We start from the raw sequence: 21,344 nt of genomic DNA on the forward strand, positions 1-21,344 counted from the left end.
GAAAGAAGAGAAATAACAACAAACACCACAGAAATACAGTTGTAAGAGAATATTATGAAACACAATATGCCAAAAAATTAGACAATCTAAAAGAAAATAAATTCCTAAAAACATATAAACTACCAAACCTGAAGCAGGAAGTAACAGAAAATTTGAAAAGACTGATAAGCAGCAAGGAGATTGCAAGAGTAATCAAAAAACTCCCAACAAATTAAAGTCCAGGACCAGATAGTTTTACAGGCAAATGCTACCAAACATTTAAGAAACAGTTAATACCTATTCTTCAAAACTATTCCAGATATTAAAAGAGTAAGGAAAACTTCCAAGCTATTAGGCCACTATCCCCCTAATACCAAAACCAGATAAAGACACCACACAAGAGAACTAGAAGCCAGTATCTCTGATAAACACAGACACAAAATCCTCAAAAAAAAAAAAATACTACCAAACTGAATCCAATAATACATTAAAAAAGTCATTCACCACAACCAAGTGGGATTTATTCCTGGGATGCAAGGGTGATTCAACATTCACAAATCAATCAACATGATACAATACATCAATAAGAGAAAGGATTAAAAATCCATGTAATCATTTCAACAGATGCAGAAAAAGCATTTGACGAAGTACAATATCCACCCATGATAAAAGCCCTCACCAAAGTGGGTTTAGAGGGAACATACCTTGACATAATAAAAGCCATATACGAAAAACCCACAGTGAACATCATACTCAATGGGGAAAAAACTAAGAGCTTTTCCCCTAAGGTCAGCAATAAGATGAGGATGTCTACTTTCCATAAAGTTGGGTTTTTTAAAGACTTTATTTATTTATTTATTGGGGGGTAGGCGAGGGGAGGAGCAGAAGGGGAGGAAGTAGAAGGAGACACTCTCAAGCAGAGCCCAACATGGTAATCGATCCCATGACACTGAGATCATGACATGAGCCGAAACCAAGAGTTGGATACTTAACCTACTGAGCCACTCAGGTGTCCCTACTACACCACTTGTATTCAACTTGCACTGGAAGTCCTAGTCATAGCAATCAGACAACAAAAAGATATAAGAGGTATTCGAATTGGTAAGGAAGAAATAAAATTTTCTGATTTGCAGATGACATGATACTCTATACAGGAAATCCTAAAGACTCCACTAAAAAACTACTAGAACTAATATATAAATTAGTAGAATTACAAGATACAAAATTAATATGCAGAAATCTATTGCATTTTTATACACTAATAATGAAGTAGCAAAAAGAGAACTCGAAGAATCAATCCCAATTACAACTGCACAAAAAATAATAAGATACCTATGAATAAACCTAATCAAAAAGGTGACAGACCTATATACTGAAAACAATAAAACACTGATTAAAGAAACTGAAGACAAAAAGAGGGGCATCTGGGTGGCTCAGTGGTTAAAGCCTCTGCTTTCAGCTCAGGTCATGATCCCAGGGTCCTGGGATCGAGCCTCACATCGGGCTCTCTGCTCAGCAGGGAACCTGCCTCCTCCTCCTCTCTCTTTCTGCCTGCCTCTCTGCCTACTTGTGGTCTGTCAAATAAATAAAAATCTTTAAAGAAACTGAAGACATAAAGAAATGTACAGATATTCCATGCTCATGGATTGGCAGAACAAATACTATTAAAATGTCTTTATTACCCAGAGCAATCTCTACCCAAATACCAACAGCATTTTTCGCAGAACTAGAATAAACAATTCTAAAATTTATATAGAGCACAAAAGACCTCGAACAGCCAAAGCAACCCTGACAAAGAAAACCAAAGCTGGAGGCATCACAGTTCCGGACTTCAAGTTATATTACCAAGCTGTAGTGATCAAAATAGTATGAAACTAGCAAAGAAACAGATACACAGCTCAGTGGAACAGGACAGAAAACCATAAATGGGCCCATAACTCTACCATTAATTTATCTTCAACAAAGCAAGAAAGAACGTCCAATGGAAAAAAAAAACTATATTTTCAAGAAATGGTGTTGGGAAAACTGGACCACTACATGCAAAGAATGAAACTGGACCTTTTTCTTATACCATACATAAAAATAAATTCAAAATGGATGAAAGACCTAAATGTGAAGGGCTCCTAGGGGACTCAGTCAGCTAAATGTCTGCCTTAGACTCAGGTCACAATCTCGAGGTCCTGGGATCACGTCCTGTGTCGGACTACTGCTCACTGGGGAGTCTGCTTCTCCCTCTCCCTCTGCTCCCTCTCTCAAATAGATACATAAATAAATCTTTAAAAAAAAACATAAATGTGAGACCTAAACCCATAAAAATCCTAAAAGACAGCATAGGCAGTAATGTCTCTGACATCAGAAAAGCAAAACTTTTCTAGATGTCTCCTGAGGGAAGTGAAATAAAACCAAAAATAAACTACTGTGACTTCATCCAAATAAAAAGCTCTGCACAATGAAGGAAACAATCAATAAAACTAAAAAGCAATCTACAGAATGGAGTAAGATATTTGCAAATAACATGTCTGATAAAGGGTTAGTACCCAAAATATAAAGAACTTATAAAATTCAACAGTCAAAAAACAAATAATCTAATTAAAAAATGGGAAGAAGACTTGAACAGACTTTTCTCCAAAGAAGACATACAGATGGTCAACAGACACATGAAAGGATACTTATCACCAGGGAAACACAAATTAAAACTACAATAAGGTATCACCTCACACCTGCCAAAATGGCTAAAATCAAAACCATAAGAAACAGTTAAGTATTGGTGAAGATATGGACAAAAAGGAACCTTCTTACACAGTTAGTGGGAATGTAAACTGGTACAGACACTCTGGAAACAGAATGGAGGTTCCTCAAAAGTTAAAAACTGGGGCATCTGGGTGGCTCAGTCAGTTAAGCGTCTGATCCCAGGGTCCTGGGATCAAGCTCCACATCAAGCTCCCTGCTCAGTGGGGCGGGAGGGCTGCTTCTCCCTCTGCCCCTGCTTGTGCTCTCTCTTGCTCTTTCTCTCACAAATATATAAATAAAAATCTTAAAAAAAAAAGTTAAAAATATAGCTACGCTATGATCCAGTAATTGCACTACTGGGTATTTACTCCCAAAATACAAAAACACTAATTCAAAGGGACACATGCACCCTGATGTGTATTGCAGCATTATTTACAATAGCCAGGATATGGAAGCAGCCCAAGTATCTATCAATAGATGAATGGACAAGAATGTAGTATGTAGGGCGCCTGGGTGGCTCAGTGGGTTAAGCCGCTGCCTTCAGCTCAGGTCATGATCTCAGGGTCCTGGGATCGTGTCCCGCATCGGGCTCCGCAGGGAGCCTGCTTCCCCCTCTCTCTCTCTCTGCCTGCCTCTCTGCCTACTTCTGATCTCTCTCTGTCAAATAAATAAATAAAATCTTTAAAAAAAAAAATGTAGTATGTATACACACACACACACACACACACACACAATGACTACTACTCAGCCATAAAAAACAATAAAATCTTTTTTCATTTGCAATGATATGGATGGAGCTACAGAGTATAATGCTAAATATAACAAGTCAGTCAGAGAAAGACAAATACCATATGACTGTACTCCTACATGGCATTTAAGAAGTAAAACAAATGAGTAAAGGGAAAAAAAGAGAGAGAGAGAGAAACAAGAAAGAGACTCTTAACTATAGAAAACAAATGGATGGTTACCAGAGCGGGGTGGGTGGGAGAGTAGGTGAAACAGGTGATAGGGATTAAGGAGGGCACTTGTGAAGAGTACCAGGTGATGTATGGAAGTGATGAATCACTATATTGTACACCTAAAACTAATATAATACTGTATGTTAACTATACTGGAATTTTTTTTTTTAAGCAGGAATTATGGGATTTGCTGGTGGAGTAGGTATGAAGTAAGAGAGAAACAGAGAAGATGAAGAGGGCCACCAAATTTTTGTTGTAGGCAAATGATCCGTAGAAATATCTTTTGTTTTTTCAATTTCTATCATGAGTCATAGCTTAAAGAAAGCTTTTCTAAAAGTTATAAAAATGTACACAAATATGAGCAAGATAAAAGTATCAAGGTCAAATCCAATACAAAGTTATTCTTAGAAAAGAGAAAATAAGAAACAGAATAATGTCCTTTCAATGAATACAGACCAGAAAGATATGCCTATGAAAAATATCAAAACTATAATCTATTACTTCTAGAAAAGTTTTTAAAAATTAACAAAATTATCAAAATATGAAAGAAATAATGCAACTTAAAATTAGGACAACCAAAATATTAAATAATAAAATTCATTTAGAAAATTACTTAAAAAATTACAAAATTCAGACTAAACTAGAAAGAATATAGGAGTAAGTGAACACAATGGATGGTGCCTTAAGACAAACAGGAGGAAAGGAGGAAAAAGAAAGAGATAGAAAGTATTTGAGAGATGAAATAGTCAGCACTGACTCTAAAAGTTATCCAACCCAAGATGACCCCATTACATGAAAGAGAGCTGAAGGATGCAAACAGTACAAACTGTAATAGAGAGAAAAGATCTGAAACTACATTTTAAAGGACCACACCCCTTACTGATGACTATCACCTACAGTACCCAATACGAAAACATATTCTAGTAAAATTACTAAAACAAAGCACAGCACATAAGGGGGAAAAAACAGATTATCACCATCACGCTTTCACAGAGGAAGAATATGTGATCCAAAGATTTACCACCAAGAAAAGCTAACTTTCAGGTTTGGGCCCAAACTGTCATGAACAAGCTGATCCCAAGGCTGCCATCCTCTGAGTCCTGCTGAATAACTGACTAGAGAGTGAGCTTCAGACAATCATAATGAAAAAAGAGGCAGACAAAGGACTAGAAGTGAGCATTAAACAGAGTAAAACTAAGACTGAAAGAAGTATAGTGTGTAATAGCTATTATGCTTTAGTAGACATAGTATATTTTAATACAGTTGGGAGAAAGAAGAGAGCTAAGACAAAAAGTTTTTTAGCCCTTTTTAGGAATTATATTCATGTTTGTTTGTATTAGAATTGAATCATGAGTCCATTTCTTATGCAACATGAGAGAAGGCAAATGAATAATTGTGAGATATTCTAATTCTGTCATCCCTGTTTAACCAGGATTTTCAGTATAGAAGAAAACAGATGTAACAGAAGAGGCTAAATAGAAACCTTGCAGTTCTGAATTTGAATCTAATGTATCAGTATGGACTCAAAAGAAAGTCAGTGGACTGCCCAAGCATTCATCCTATCTCTGTTTACTGAAAAGGTCTAGAAACAATGATAGCCCAGTAATCTGAAATGCCATCTCCATTAAAAGACACCAAGGAAAATTTCAGGTGGAGGACAGGAACTACATGACAAGCCTAAAGCATCTTGTCATATCATACTGCATGGAGGTTATCAATGGTCCATCAAAGTCATTTCCACAGACAAACTGAAGAGGTTTCTATGTCTAGAGATGAGATAATTTGAGCTTCAATAGGATCATAATCACAATTATCAAAGCCCGTCATATGTGTTTAAATCCATGAATTCACAATGATATAAAAGAAAAAAAAACTCTAACTGACCACCTTCAAAGAATGACGGGGAATCAATTCATTCTCTTAAAAATAGAAGTGGGAGGGAAAAAGAAAAAACAACTCAAGCTTTTAATCCCTTCTTGCTTATGCAAACAGCACCCCTGGGTAACCAACTAAAGGATGAGGGAAAATATCTCTTTATAAAGTATTCCAGCTAATAAGAAAGAAAGAAATGAAATAATTAGAATGGCCCATTTTGCAACCCCAGTGGATTAATGGCCTCGGATTCTGAGCATCAATAGCTGCTAACATCACATTAAGGAAAGATAAGCAGGCAGCAGGTACTTCCAGGTGCTAGGACACAACTACCAATGGTCTTGCCAAAGGGACTAAACCAATTGCAGCTCAAATCAAGGCAAATTTGCAGAAAGACAAGGTTGAGGAACAGGCTGAAGTACAGCAAGGGTATGCAAATCCAGGCTGTAGGGAAGCCCAAAGGGTCAAAAGCCCAGGTTCCTCAACAAATACCTTGTTGAAAAATGGAAAAAGAAAATAAAGGAAGAAACTAAAGTTACAATAAGAAACTTAAAAGACAGAAACTAATTAAAAAGAGACTTAAGAAGAGGAAGCACTCTTAGGTAATAAAAACTGTCCAGGGGCGCCTAGGTAACTCAGTGGGTTAAAGCTTCTGCCTTCGGCTCAGGTCATGATCCCAGGGTCCTGGGATGGAGCCCCACATCAGGCTCTCTGCTTAGCGAGGAGCCTGCTTCCTCCTCTCTCTCTCTCTCTCAATCTGACTGCCTCTCTGCCTACTTGTGATCTCTACCAAATAAATAAATAAAATCTTTAAAAAAAAAAAAACAAGAACAAAAAAACAACTGTCCAGAAATACAAGTCAGCCTTATTTCCAAATGAGGACAGCAATCAGTTTAGTGGGAACACAATAAGGGCTTCTAGAAATGGGCACAGGACTTCCAAATCTGAGTTTTGGTGACTAAGGCATCCACCTAATAATTAAGCTGAACATTCACTTTGCATGATTATCTGTGTCATATTTTGGAAAAAAAAAAAAAGTTTTTATGGGAAAAGTGGGAGAAATCATTCTAAACCAATTCTGCAGCTTCTTTTCTATAAAATGATGATGGTTACTTCTACTGATGCAATTATAATGCTCTAAGGGCAATCCCCCCCACCCCCGGCCAGCACTGAATACCTGGTATCTTCACTGTGCCACTGGAGGAAGTGTCGTCCGTGTAGGGATGGCTACTCTCTACCACCACAGGCTGAGAGGACAAGCGGCCACTCTGCGAGTCTGTGGCTACGTCCTCCAGTTCGGTGACACAGAGCTCCAGCAACATATCTGCCACCTGGTGGAGGAAACAAGGGCACAGATCAAGTCATCAGGATGCTACCCCTGCTAACCCTGCTCCAGGTCTTTCCACAGGGACAGGGTGGCAGAGGGGAGCACTTGGGAATTTGAGAAAGCTAGTTCAAACTAGGGTTTGGTTCCCTCACCTATAGCATCAAAATAGCACAGAGTTCACAGAGGTGCCTATATATGTATACATGCAGCTGGGAGGCGCCGGACATATGTAAGAAACTCAATAGATGCCAACTGAAGAAACTGTGATCACAACAGTTTCTTTCTATACCAAGACAAGATTACTTCCTTGGGAGGAAAAATCTTTGTCTGGAATAAAATATCAAGGGAAGGAGCAGAAAGGTGATAAAAATGACCAAAATCCAGGAAGACACCAGGGGTCAAGCAGGAATGGGCAGGAATAAAGAAGAATGATCAAGCCATCCAGGCCAAACAGCAGCAAAGTATCTGGAATGAGGGACTACAAACAGAAACATAAGCAGGAATTTCTCTTGACCCAGGACATTAAGAGGCAGCCCCCCGTACCATATTCCCTCAACAATCCATGATGTCCTTATTTCATTTTAAAATTTTAGTGATTCACATCACTGAAGTGGACAACACTGGTGATTATAAATTCCTTGATTTCCATTTTTAAAAACAAGTAAGAAGGGGTGCCTGGGTGGCTCAGTCAGTTAACCATCTGCTTTTGACTCAGGTCATGATCTCGGGGTCCTGGGATCGAGCCCCATTTGGGGCTTCCAGATCAGCAGGGAGCCTACTACTCTTCCTTCCCACTTGTGCCCTCTCTCACTCTCTCTCTTTAAGAAAAATAAAACCTTTTAAAAAAATAAGAACATGTTATTATAACCAATAATGACCAGCAAATTTTCTAAATTCAGAAAAAAAAAAAAACAACTATTCTCTAGTCCATACTTTTCAGGAATAATCCTTTCCTCTATTTTTCCCCATATCTAGATAACAAACAGATTAGCTTGGCAAACAGCTTTTTATTGATGACAAACTAAAATCACTGCCATGTAGATATTAGGACTATAAATTCATACATCTCTCTTTCAAGAGTTCCAAACATTAGGTCAGGAGAGGACACAGGACTAGCATCTTGTCACTGGTCAGGACAGTTTGAAGACAATCCTATCTTTGCTTCTGCCTCTCCTTGAACCTGCTATGGATTTGTGTCACTGAAACACAGATATTGGTGTCATCAAACACCTATTGCACAGCCCACAAGGGGTCTTCTGGGCTACATAATCTTCCTCTGACAAAAACATCATTCCTTCAGGAGGGATTAACAAAGCTTCTCAGGAGACAATGACATAGGGGTCATAGGTGTGGCTCTGTCCTCAAAGTACCCAGGGTCCAACACCATTTCTCCCACCCACCAGCAACCTGAGTGTCCATGAGACAGAAAAAACCCTCTCAGAGCCTCAGTTTCCTCATCTTTAAACAGAGAACACCAACACCTAATCTCGTAGCAAGAATGTACCAGAACTGGACCTGGCAAGTATGTGTGTAACAAATGCTGGGCATTATGACTTTAAATCCATGTCCTCATTCATATCCTTTCCTCTCACAAATACAGTAAACTTATAAAAAAATTAAACTTTTGCTTGCGGCAATTCATTTTGATTTAAACTCTCAGAATTAGCAAAGTAACTTGCCTCAAAAAACTAGAAAGTAGGAAACCTACTTCCTCTTCTTCCTGAATGCAATTAAGAAATAATAAACCCCAAACCATCTACCAAACCATTTACTGTTTTCAAGACCACTCAACCATACGTAAGTACCTTCTTGTTTGGGTGGTAGTGATATGGGGCCCAGAGAAACACAGATTACGTATCTGTAGAGAGCACATGGCATCAGACTCCGTGATGTGGCCAGCTCTAAAAGGCAGAGCAAGGCCACTGATAAATAATAGTCCTTAAGGAAGCCAGAAAACTTTAGGACTCATCAATCCAATTTCTAAGATACACTGATAAGATACTGACTTTAATATCCTACACTAGCTACATGTGCCTACACAAATTTAAATTAATTAAAGTTAAGTAAAATGGTAACTTCAGTTCCTCAGGTATACTAGTGATATTTGAAATAGTCAACAGCTACACGTGACTAGAGGCTATCACACTGAATGGCTTAGCTATAGAACATTGCCACCATAGCAGAAAATCCTATTGGATCCAGTGTTAACATTGTAGTATTGGACCATAAAGAGTGAGGTTGATGGAATAAAAGAGTCCACAAACAGACTGAAATATATACAGGAATTTTTTCAAATCATTGAGAAAAGGATGGATTATTCGATAAATGGTGTTGGACAACATGCTTGCCATCTAGGAAAAAATAAAGCTTGATCTCTACCTTATTTCTTACATTAGAATAAACCCCAGACAAGGCGCTGGGGTGACTCGGTTAAGTTTTTGACTCTTAGTTTCGGCTCAGGTCATGATCTCATGGGTTATGAGATGGAGCCTCATGTTGGGCTCTGTGCTTAGCAAGGAGTCTGCTTCAAGACTCTCTCCCTCTGACCCTCTCCCCTACTCGCTCACACTCTCCCCCTTTCTCTCTCTCCAAAGTAAATAAATAAATCTTTAAAAAAAAAAAAGATAAATCCCAGATGGCTCAAAAATATAAATATAATAAACAAAATCATAAAAATAATGAGAAGAAATCTGAGAAAATTTATTTAAATAATGTCACAGAGGTAAACATTTTTTTTAGCATAATACAAACTCCAGATTTCACTAATGAAAAATACTGGCAGATCTGACTTCATAGAAATTAGAAATTTCTAAATGGCAAAAAGTACCAAACTAATGTCCAAAGGCACATTGGGAGGACAACTGAAGCACATAAGACAGAGAAAGACTTACTTACAAGATTCCTTCTAAACTGCTATCTACTAGAATAAAATCAAGCACAAGATACAGTATGATGACAACAGTAGCATATTCCCTGGACAGGAGTACCCAGCACAGTACCCATCATGTGGCTCACCTGTGGGTAGGCGGTACCCATGCCAGACAGCACAGCTGAAAGCACGTCCCTGCCCTTTTCCCCTGCCCGGCTACACACGGACAGCTTGAGCAAGTCTACCATGACGCGGGTGTCATCCGCAACCAGCAGACTGGTGAACTCATCCAAGGACTGAGGTTCAGGGCCTGATGCTTTATTTTGGCTTTCAACATCCTAAAAAGTCCAACAATTAAAATGAGGAGTAATACATTTAGAAACAGTCACCAATTTATTCATGAACTCAAAGGATATGTAACTATTACTGATGAATAAAGGGCTGTAGAAGGCCTTTAAGATCATGAAATGCCAGATTAAGAAATGACATACCCATAAAATTTTCATCACCATGTACTATGCTTTCAAGACCGATTAAATATTTTTTAATAGAAAGTTATTCTTTTTATTTATTTTGTTTTCTTTTTTTAATTATGTTGTTAGCCACCAGAGTACATCATTAGTTTTTGATATCATTTACAAAATACCAACAGTATCTGTGAAAAGTATGACTAAACTACAAATCACAATTTATACTTTAACCAAGTTCATAAGGTAGCTTGGAATGAAGTCACACCATGTAAAATCTACCACCCGTCCATAAGACATGCATAGGAATTTCGTAAAACTAAATTTGGAATTTACATATTTTATCTATAGCCTCTCCATAATTATTTCCTAGAATCTCATTTAAATTGACTTGTTGGCTGGTATATAGCACATTAGCCACTTACTCTTTATCCTTGGGTTCTTTGAAAATGAAAATAGATATTCTCCTTTTTACTTTTCATTTACAGTATGTCAGCTAAAACTCATTGCACCTGTGATCATTTTCTTCTTTCCCCTCTTTGGCAGGAGAAAGAAGCTACTTATTTGTCTGCATCACTATCTGTCCCCTGACCTCATAACGATGTCCCACCCAGGACTGCCCCATCAGAGGGGAAGGACCCCCAGCAGCCCAGCTTCAAGAGGGTTCCGTGACCGTGGCCTTTCTAATCAGCCAAGGTCCGTGTGGTCCTCTGCTCTGCAGGGTGATTCTGACCAATTCCTTTGACCTGGAGGATGGTTTTCTGACCACCAGCAACCTGGAGCAGGTGAAGCTACCTGGCATCCACCTTCCCCAGCAAATACAGCGAGGTGCTCCCACAGAAACCATGAAGACATTACTTTTGCGGTGGGAAAGGACAGTACAAGATTCCATGTAATGCCAGAAAACTAAGACCTGGAGCAGAGAACTAAAGTGAAGAGCAGCCGACTGGGGCCTGGGGCCAGACCACGTGCAGTGTGAGGTAGAGCCCTCCTCCATGAAGGTTCTCAAAGCAGACCCAGCCAGGAGAGAAGCCCCCTCACCTTCTGGAGTAACAAACAGACCCAAAGCCCTAATGATCGTAAAAGCACAAACTGCCTCACAGCCTCCTATCTAATACCCTAAGAGCCTCTTGGGAGCTGGCAGTGGGATCTGACTTATAGAAAGGAATAAGAAGACATCAGAGGGGGAAAATTTTGAGCTTAGAGGGAGTGGGAAACACTGAGACCCAGGACCTTCTAGTTTCCCAGACAGAGTCTGGCTCACCAGAGGAAGAACAAGATGCCAAAAGTGCCTTTCTTCTTTTCTCCTACTTTCAGGATCTCAGCAAAACTAGTGCCAACTCTTTCCAGAAACAGCAGTGAACTAGGGGAAGCACAGCCCCACTTAGGAAATTTAAGGGGAATGGGACACATCCAATGTGCAAGTTCCATTGACTTAGGTCCTGGATACCACACTTCTCTGAGCTAGAATAGTTTCTCCCTTTAAAGAAACAGACCCTGCTCCTACCTCTGCATGGAGACCCAGGAAACCCATTAAGTGAAGTTGGTCAGAAATTGTAACATCCCAACATCTCTCTCACTGAAAACCAACAAAAGCATTCAGTGGAATATATTAACCACATATAATACATGTGATTAATACTAGCCTAAAACTAATATGCAAATTACCATGATTTATGAATCATACCAAAACTGAAACATCAGGAATCTAGGGGTATAATAATCTGGATAATGCCTACATCTCATAAATAAATTGGTAGGAAAGAAATTCCTCTCCTACCCAAAAGCAAAAATTTTGAATAATTCAGCATAATTTCTGCATTAAATCCTCACCCTAGGAGACTGCCAAGAAGTTAAATATAGATATCTAATCTATAAATAATATTTTTCATTACCAGAGATGGTTACCAGTAATTTCTATAGGACACATTTTTGTCAGCGTAATAAACCAAGAGTTCCAAGTATAATTGAAAATAATGCATATTAAATAGATGTAGGGACTAAGGAGTGTACTTGTTATGATAACCACCAAGTGGAAGTGTTGAATCACTATATTGTACACCTGAAACTGATATTACACTGTATGTTAACTGGAATTTAAATAACAACTTAAAAAATTAAAAAAAGAATGGATATTTGTCCCCAAAGGCAAATATGCTGGCAAGGGAGAGAGTGTTAGCATGTACAATGGCCTGGCATAGGGAGCACCTAAGTGGCTCAGGAAGGTGTCCGTATGTGGGGGTGGCTGGTGTGGCCAGCATGGGAGGTGAGAGAGAGGTCACAAATCAAGCAGGTGAAAGGTCATCCTTGCAGAAGTTAGACTGGTTCTGAGTGTCAGAAGCTGTGCAGAGAAAGGAGTGTACCCAGGTGGGGGAGGTGTGGCTACTTATGGGGAACTAAATAAACTGCCAATAACAGGGACCAGGTTTCTCACTTTCAGAGAAGAGAGTTATAAACACAGAGGGGGAGAAAAGAAGAATGAGTCCTGTGCTGTTAGAATTGATTGTATTGTTGTTGTGAACCAGTGGCTCTCAAAATATGCCATTTATAAAGAAATAAATAAGTGTACTTCTCTGTTGTGTATGTATACATACACATACATTCCCTACCTCTGTCCACTTGGAAACAGCAACACCCAAGAGCAATGAGCACTTGAAGATCTTGCCTTTTAAATACCACTCTCTACTAAAAAGAACCAAGACCTCCTAGAGAAACATCTGATTTCTGGGCTGGAGGGTAAAACATTTTGTTGAGCTTATCTAGAATCTTGTGCCAGAAAGCAAGAAAACACTAAAAAAAATGATGAGAACATCTTAAAGGGGCAGATAAAATTCTATAAAATATTTAAAGAAGAATTAATATTAATCCTTCAAACTCTTTAAAAAACAAAACAAAAGATAGGGGTGCCTGGGTGGCTCAGTCATTAAGCATCTGCCTTCTGTTCAGGTCATGATCCCAGGATCCTGGGATAGAGCCCTACATCAGGCTCCTTGCTCAGTGGACAGCCTGCTTCTCCCTCTCCCTCTGCTGCTACCCCGACTTGTGCACGCACATGCATTCTCTCTCTCTCTGTGTCTCTGTCAAATAAATAAAATCTTAAAAAAAAAAAAATGAAGGAAGGCTGCCCAGCTCATTCTATGAGGACAGGATTACTCTAATACCCAAACCAGGCAAAAACATCACAAGATAACTACAGATTAGTATTCCTTATGAACACCGGTATAAAAATCCTCAACAAAAGAGCAAATCAATCCAGCAACGTATAAAAAGGATTACACATTTCAAATACAGAAAGAGACAGAGCAAGCATAAATTCCGTGGTGTTGGACTGAAACTGAAAATAGTAGTTTGAACTATTCATGGTTTTTATTATAAAGATAAGATGCTGAAGTAGAAAAAAAATGTGCATATGCATGCATGCTTGCTGAGAAGGTGTAAACCATGGACATCTGGTAGCAACTAACTTACCAAGTTTCCAGATCTTGTTTCTAAATTCTATGATCCACTAAAAGGAACCAGGGCTCCTTGGAGAAATGGAGGATTCCAGAGCAGGGAGAGGGTAAGTTAAAGTCTGGAACACGTTTTTGCGCCAAAAAGTAAATAAGTGTTCAAACAACTATGGGGACATATCAGAAGGACAAATGAACCAGCCAGAAAGGGATCCCCATGGCCATGTCTGGTACAATTTGGGTGTCAAGTGATAACAGTAATGGATGTCATTATTTGAGTAAAGTACGATCCCATGATTCCATACCAACATAGATGGATGGATAGATAGACAGACAGACAGACAGATGAAGATGAGAAGGGAAAGTTCTCACAGAAGAACAGCAACAATTATGTTCAAAAATGAATGATGAAATTTGCAAAATCACCATGTGACAACTACCACAGTAATAATGGATTCAGCTAGAATCATCAATAGATACTAAAAACTGGTGGGTAAAATAGGAGGAAAAAGGTACTTACAGGTATTTATAGTCTCAAAGTATCTCCCCATGAATACATCCTAACCCACTTTTATTAACTTCTGGTGGAAAAACCTGGCAGACGCTCTTGACCAAGCAATAAGAATTAATATCACCAGACTCAGCAAATAAACAATGCACACACATCAATAGGATGCATTGAAAAGAACTCTACATCCTTCCTGTAGTATCCATCCAAAGGAAGAATTAAAAAATGTCCCATACTGAATACTAAAGAGACAACAGTCAACCCTGAATTGCGTTCTAGACCTATAAAGAATACTATTAGGACAGTGAGCAAAATCTGATTAAATCTGTGGATTAGAAAGTAATCTGGATCAGTGTTAATGCCCTGACACACTGAAACCTTGGGGATGAATGGGGACTGTGCCCTGCAGCTACCCACCAATGGTTCAGAAATGCCAACAGCTAGAGAACCTAGGTGAATAGTATATGTAAGTATAATGTGCTATAATTCTATGTACTACTTCTCCAACTTTTGTGTGCATTTAAGATTATTTCAGAGTCCAGCAAATTTAAGATTATTTCAAAATAAAATGTTAAAGAAGAAAGCTCCTTGACCTCTTTGGTTTTTGTCATAGTTTCTGCAATGATGCTAGCAGCTCCTGGGTCGTCCGTCACTGGGATAAATGGTCGAGAAGAAGCTGAGGAAGCAGATGGGGTCACTGCAGAGGGGGTCACAGCATCCTCAGAAGATATCATCTAGTTTAAAAGTATACAGGAAGAGGAAAAACTGAGCGGTGTGGCACACCTCCTACACAACTCCAAAAAGCTTTCCCTCAAACCACTTAAGCCAGAGGTTAACAAGGTGCTTCCACCATCCTGGGGTACAGGCAGCCCTCCAAAGTCAAACACATTAATATTTCCATGAAAACCTATTAATATTCACAAAAGGCCACATGAAGAAGATTAGAAATGAGTTCGCATCTCTTCAAGTTGGGTCTTCCCCAAAAATAAGTTACAAAAACTCTTGGCCTTCAGAGCTTTAATGTTCCAGAATCATGGATAAAGGACTGTGGACTTGTATTTCACAACTTTTTAAAAAATTTAAGGTATTTCTATTTAAACATGATAAAGATCCTTTTAAAATTGCATATTTTTAAATTCAATCCAAAAATCACAGCAGTAGGAACAAAAGCAGTCTGAATTAATAATACTTTCCTAAACACAAAGTTTGATCTAATGTTGCATTATTGTTTCACTATTTATTTTTACCTCTCCTCTCTTTTCTTGCCATGGATTTGGACTCAGTCTGTCTTCAATATCAATAGCCAGCACACATTCCTCTCCGTTCACAGGACTGGCCATAGCAGATGCATCGGAAGGAGGTGCCGAGGAGGAAAATGAAGGACACTCCACCGGGGCAATCATGCCAGCTGGCATCAGGGCCCCAACCACCGCATCTCTGTCAGGAGAGAAAGCCAGGCCTATGGTGAACTGCCCTTCACCAATGCAGGAAAGAAGACCCAGGAGTAGGGACGAACACTTACTGAGTGACTCCCTCATTTTTATAGGATACACATAAAGCAGTTCTGGGAAACTACTAAACCAATATTCATCAGCTAAAAGCTACAATGTTTACTTATGATCTTATGACCTTGGTAATCACAGGTGAAAAAATACCAAATATAAAAATCAGACCAGGGCGCCTGGGTGGCTCAGTGGGTTAAGCCGCTGCCTTCGGCTCAGGTCATGATCTCAGGGTCCTGGGATCGAGTCCCGCATCGGGCTCTCTGCTCAGCAGGGAGCCTGCTTCCTCCTCTCTCTCTCTCTGCCTACTTGTGATTTCTCTCTGTCAAATAAATAAATAAAATCTTTAAAAAAAAAAAAAAAAAAAAATCAGACCAGAATAAACCCCCAGATTCCCTTGAGAAATCTTCTAGGATTGTTAGAGCCTGAGGATAATGTTTTATTTACTAAAAGCTGTGTATCAAAGATGCCTCACATAAGGCAGCTAAGACTAAATGTCCTCTCAGTGACACAGTTGGCCTTCAGTATGAAACTAATGTTCCTATGTAATTTATTTCTACTCATCAGGTCTATAATCATGGGAGATGAGCAACTAACTCAGACAGAAAATAGCAGCAAAATGTTGAAAAAGATAGCATTATTAAAAATCTGTTTATCCAGTGTTTGAGTGAAGGAAATGACAAGTGGTCTTAAACATCACTGTATAGTTTTATCAGTTATTTCTTCCTCTCATTCCTCAAATAGTGATGCTTAAAACTTACTGGCCATAAAAATAAAAAATGATTTTTAATTTGGATTTCTTTTTTTTTTTTTTTTTGAGAGAGAGAGAGAAAGAGAGAGAGAGAGCAAGCAGGGGTGGAGGAGGGGTAGTAGGAGAGGAAGAGAGAATCTTAAGCAAGCTCCACACCCACCACTCCAATTTGGATTTCTGATTCATATTTCAACCCCCATTAAAAAAAGCACAGGGGTGCCTGGGTGGCTCAGTTGGTTACATGTCTGACTCTTGATTTCGGCTCAGGCTGTGATCTCAAGGTCATGAGATCAAGCCCCATGTTCTCAGGCTCCATACTCAGCAGGGAGTCTGCTGGAGATTCTTTCTCTCTGCCCCTCCCTCTGGCCCTCTCTCCCCACAAATGCATATGTGTTCTCTCTAAAATAAATAAACAGATCATTAAAAAAAAAAAATCACCATTCACGAAGGGTATATGATCTAAAACTCACAGTATTTAAAGACAATACTATAACATTCTCTGAGACATATAATCAACCAAAAATACAAAACCCAAAGTTTAAATAACTGCAGGATTTCAAAAGCTAGTCAACAAGCCTACCTGGCATACATGATTTGCAATGCTGTAAGTATATGAGATAAGGCCTGCTGTTTGGCCAGATTTCCATCCAATGACAGGAGAATCTTGGCAAGAGAAGGGCGATTTGGCTTAGAATTATTTGCACCACTGATTTTATTGCTGGCAGCAGAAGAATCAGCATCTGAAGGCACACCTGAAAAAGGAAAATAAAATTTGGGATCAATTTTAAAGATCAGAGTTTGCTCTATTCCTATTTGACCTTTCCAGTTTATTTCTAAAACACACTCCAATCTTCATTTTGCTATTTCACAGATTAAGTATTAGGTTAATGGTCTTCCAGAGTAAAAACAAAAACAATAAATAAACAATAAAAACAAAAACAATAAACCTATTTACTTCTATAAAAAAGTTATTTTCATCAAAGCTTCATTGTTTAGCTACAAAAAAAAAAAAAAGTGATTAAAATATAGTGACTACCCGTATTTACTTACCACTGAAATGCAAGACAAAAAAAACACAAAACAATGGAAAGAAGACAAAATGTTCACCAACGAACAGTCTTACTAGACACATGATCCAGGTCATCACTGCCCTAAGAGTTCGCAGGCTTCAGCCAAGGGAAGGGAACCAGGTGGAGCTCAGTGGTCTATATGAGTAAAGGAGGAACAGCTCTGGGGAGAGAGGCCAGTGTGGTCAGAGTTCACAAAACAGAAGCAGAGAAGACACAGTTGCCCAGATAAGTGCGCCAGGGAGTTATGCAGGTACCCTCACTCCCACAGCTGAGGATGCAGCAAAAGGTGCCTACATGAGAGGAAGTTCCCAAAGACAAAGAAAGAACTACATGAAAATACTACAGACCCCACACACAGGCTGGAAGAATGCAGAGGAACCAGCATAGCAGTTGCTCCTGTCAGCCAGACATGAAGACCTCATTTTTCTCACAATGTCTTGTCTCAGTGGTGGGGAATTATTAGTCTCAGACTAATATCAGGTCTGAAGCCACTAAACAAATCCAAAACCAAGACCCAAAAGGAACAAAATGTTATAGAGTAACTTAACCATAAGCTAAAGAAGATTTACAGACAAACAAAAATCTCCAGCAGGCATTTTTTTTTTTATTTGACACAGAGAGAGAGATCACAAGTAGGCAGAGAGGCAGAAGAGAGGGGGGGGGGGGGAGCAGGCTTTCCGCTGAGCAGAGAGCCTGATGCAGGGCTCAATCCCAGGACCCTGAGACCAGGACCCGAGCCAAAGGCAGAGGCCCAACCCACTGAGCCACCTAAGCGCCCCTCCGGCAGGCAATTTTATAAAAATTGACAAGCTTATTCTAATACTCAAAACAGCATTTGAAAAAGAACAAAGTTAAAGAATTACCACAGCCTGAATTTGGGTCTTTTATGAAGTTATAATAATCAAAATATTGTGGTATTGGCAACAAAATACAAAAATAAGTCAACAAAACTGAGCATCCAGAAATAGATCCATAACATGCAAAGACAACTGATTTTTTACAAAGGTGCAAAAAGCAACTCAACAGAGAAAGGATAGTTTTCTTAAGTAAATGAAACTGGAACAACTGGATATCCACACACACACACACCTCCACCAAAGAATTCAGTACACATCTCACACAATATATAAAATTTAACTTGAGATCAAGCATAGATTTAAATATCTAAAACTCTAGAACTTACATAAAAAAATATAGGAAATGAACTTCTGATTTTGAGTACACAAAGTCTTTTTAGATGTAACCCCAAAGTATGAGCCATTAAAAAAATGGACTTTATCAAAATTAAAAATTTCTGCTCTTTAAAATTCACTTGTGGAGAGAATGAGAAGATAAGCAACATTGGGAGAAAATATTTACAAGCCACATATCTGACAAAAGACTTGCACCCAGAATATATAAAGAACACTCAACACTCAATAAGAAAACAACCTAGTTTTAAATGTAGGCACAAAGATAGGAATAGACACTACCAAAAAACAAAACAAAACAAAACAAAAAAAAATAACACCATATTTGGATGATAAATACACATGATGCTCAACATCATTAGTTATCAGGGAAATGCAAAGTAAAACCACAATGAGATACCACTACATATCTACACAAATCTTAAGTTCAAATCATAAAGACTGACCAAACCAAGGGTAGACAAAAATATGGAGTGAGCTGGAGCTTTGGAACAATGACTTTACAAAAACAGTCTGTAGGATTCTTGAGAAGATAAACCTATACCTACCATATGATTTAACCATTCCTCTCCTAGATATTTACCCTAGAGAAATCCAAGTATAGGTCCACATAAAGACTTGTACATGAATGTTCATAGCAATTTTATTTGTAAAGCCAAAAACTGGGAACAACCTCAAAGTCCACCCACAGGCAACTAATAACAAACTGAAGTACATCCATAAGTGAAATACTACTTGACAAAAAAGAAAAGAATGAGTTATTAGTATATGCAACATGAATGAATTTCAAAATAATGATGCTGAATGGAAAAAGTGAGATTTAAAAAGTACCCACTGTATGATTCCATTTATATAAAACTCTTAAAAATACAAACTTACATACAGTGTCAGAAAGCAAGTCAAGGGGTTGTAGGAGAAAGAGAGGCTGAGAAGGGGCACAAAGAATATGTATATTTTCACTTATCTTGACTCAGTGATGCTTTCACAGGTGCACACATGTCAAAGCTCATGGAAATCACACTTTAAATATGTAAGGTTTGTTGAATGTCAATTATATCTGAGTCAAGCTGCTAAAAATACCAAGTAGCCCAGCCCAGCACAGTGCTTATGTATGTCAAGTAGTTATTATACAGCACTGCCAGAGGTGACCTGATCATAATATAAGAATCAGCATCATACTTCCTTTCAAAATTCTCCTTCCAGCACGCAAAAAGCAAAGTACCATGGTTATTTTGTGACCCTAGTACAGAATGCAGTTAATGCAGTGCTACAACCCCTAATCTGGTGGTCTTATTAAATATTCTAACTATGATGTTCTTGTACCCTACAGAAATATCTTATACTAAATACAAATCTGTGTTACCTAAATAGGAAGCACCTAAAGGGTCTCTTGCAGTCTGAAAGAGAACGGGCTCATGGACAGAGGGTGTTGCCACATCAACGGTAGTCCATGCCACACTGTGTGAAGACCCACAAGCCACTCGTGTGATCTTCTGGCCTTCTAAGCCTTGCACAAGTGTAGGCTTTCTATTAACTGTGGTCGTGCCATTGCCCTGTTGGCCATGGTCGTTATCTCCCCAAGCATAAACCTGTTACAGGGAACAAAAACAGAATTTTTCAACATTTGAGAACATTGTCTTTAAATTTACTTCAAAATTCTCTCCAATAACTATAAGTAAGTATTTATTTACTATCAATCCAATAAATTTATCTGTGCTGTTTTATTTTAGGAATCAGGGAGATTCTCCTCTTCAACTAAGTTCAATACTTATTTATTTTCCTTTGTTTTGCAAAGCAAAGTGATCAAAAACAATATGCTCACTTTTCATGTAATTTACTTCTTGGCTTTACAGATTTAGAAGGAAGAATTTATTTTTAATTCATTTTGATTAAAAAAAAACAGTGTGCTCTTGTTGCAATGAGCACTGGATGTTATATGTAAATGATGAATCACTAAATTCTACTCCTGAAACCGATGTTACACTATATGTTAACTAACTAGAACTTAAATAAAATTTGGGGGGAAAAAATGTGCTAATTTGTTGTCATAAATGAATTTTTAAAATATAACATAAGCCTAATATATATATATATATATATATATATATATTTATAAAACATAAGCCTGTCATGATATGGATTCTCAAAGCAGAAGAATGAGTAATACTTGTCATGGATGACTTTATTTCTAAAATGACGAACATATCTCTCAATTGGTTATCAATTTCTCAAGTAAAACACTGTTAATACCTTAGCAGTAGGAGCTTCAATGACAATAATCTTTTCATATTTTTCATGTGGACTTTAAAATAGGAAAGCCCACCACTTTACAACATCTATCAGTCAACAACTCTTCAATTTACCAGGTGTTCCTGCCTAAGCTGACAACTGGGCAGACATACACAAGAACAAAACGGGTACAGCCTGTCCTCCTGGTTCTTTAAGTACTAAGACTCACTTCATTTCATCATGAATTATATTTTCAACACAAGGACTTGTCATCTTAGCTTACCTGCCCTGCATCTGTGACTGCCAGGCAGTGCAGGGCCCCAACAGCCACATGCACAATCTTCTTCCCTCTCAGCCCTTCCACCACCTGTGGCTTCCGTACGTGCACATCAGAGCCATGGCCCAATCTGAAGTAATCCCCCTTCCCCCTGCAAGGAGGTCA

General features: G+C 38.5%; 1 protein-coding gene across 11 annotated transcripts in view; it reads right to left on the bottom strand.

The window, feature by feature from the left end:
• The window catches only part of HERC2 (HECT and RLD domain containing E3 ubiquitin protein ligase 2), a 237,729-nt gene that overhangs the window by 41,231 nt on the left and 175,154 nt on the right, over positions 1-21,344 (bottom strand). For all 11 annotated transcript variants that reach the window (XR_006603900.1, XR_006603901.1, XM_045070659.1 and 8 more), the window contains exons 64-70: positions 21,186-21,330; positions 20,037-20,262; positions 16,994-17,165; positions 15,408-15,597; positions 14,754-14,894; positions 9,883-10,074; positions 6,718-6,871 (exon numbers count right to left, since the gene is read on the bottom strand). Coding sequence is in view for 9 of the 11 variants with exons in the window: in XM_045070659.1 (XP_044926594.1) it covers positions 6,718-6,871; positions 9,883-10,074; positions 14,754-14,894; positions 15,408-15,597; positions 16,994-17,165; positions 20,037-20,262; positions 21,186-21,330 (1,220 nt within the window). In the remaining 2 variants the exon portion in view is untranslated. The remainder of the gene's footprint in view (positions 1-6,717; positions 6,872-9,882; positions 10,075-14,753; positions 14,895-15,407; positions 15,598-16,993; positions 17,166-20,036; positions 20,263-21,185; positions 21,331-21,344) is intronic.

The sequence above is a fragment of the Mustela putorius genome, unplaced genomic scaffold (assembly GCF_011764305.1).
Source record: "Mustela putorius furo isolate JIRA1106 unplaced genomic scaffold, ASM1176430v1.1 tig00003972_pilon_pilon_pilon, whole genome shotgun sequence".
Taxonomy (NCBI): domain Eukaryota; kingdom Metazoa; phylum Chordata; class Mammalia; order Carnivora; family Mustelidae; genus Mustela; species Mustela putorius.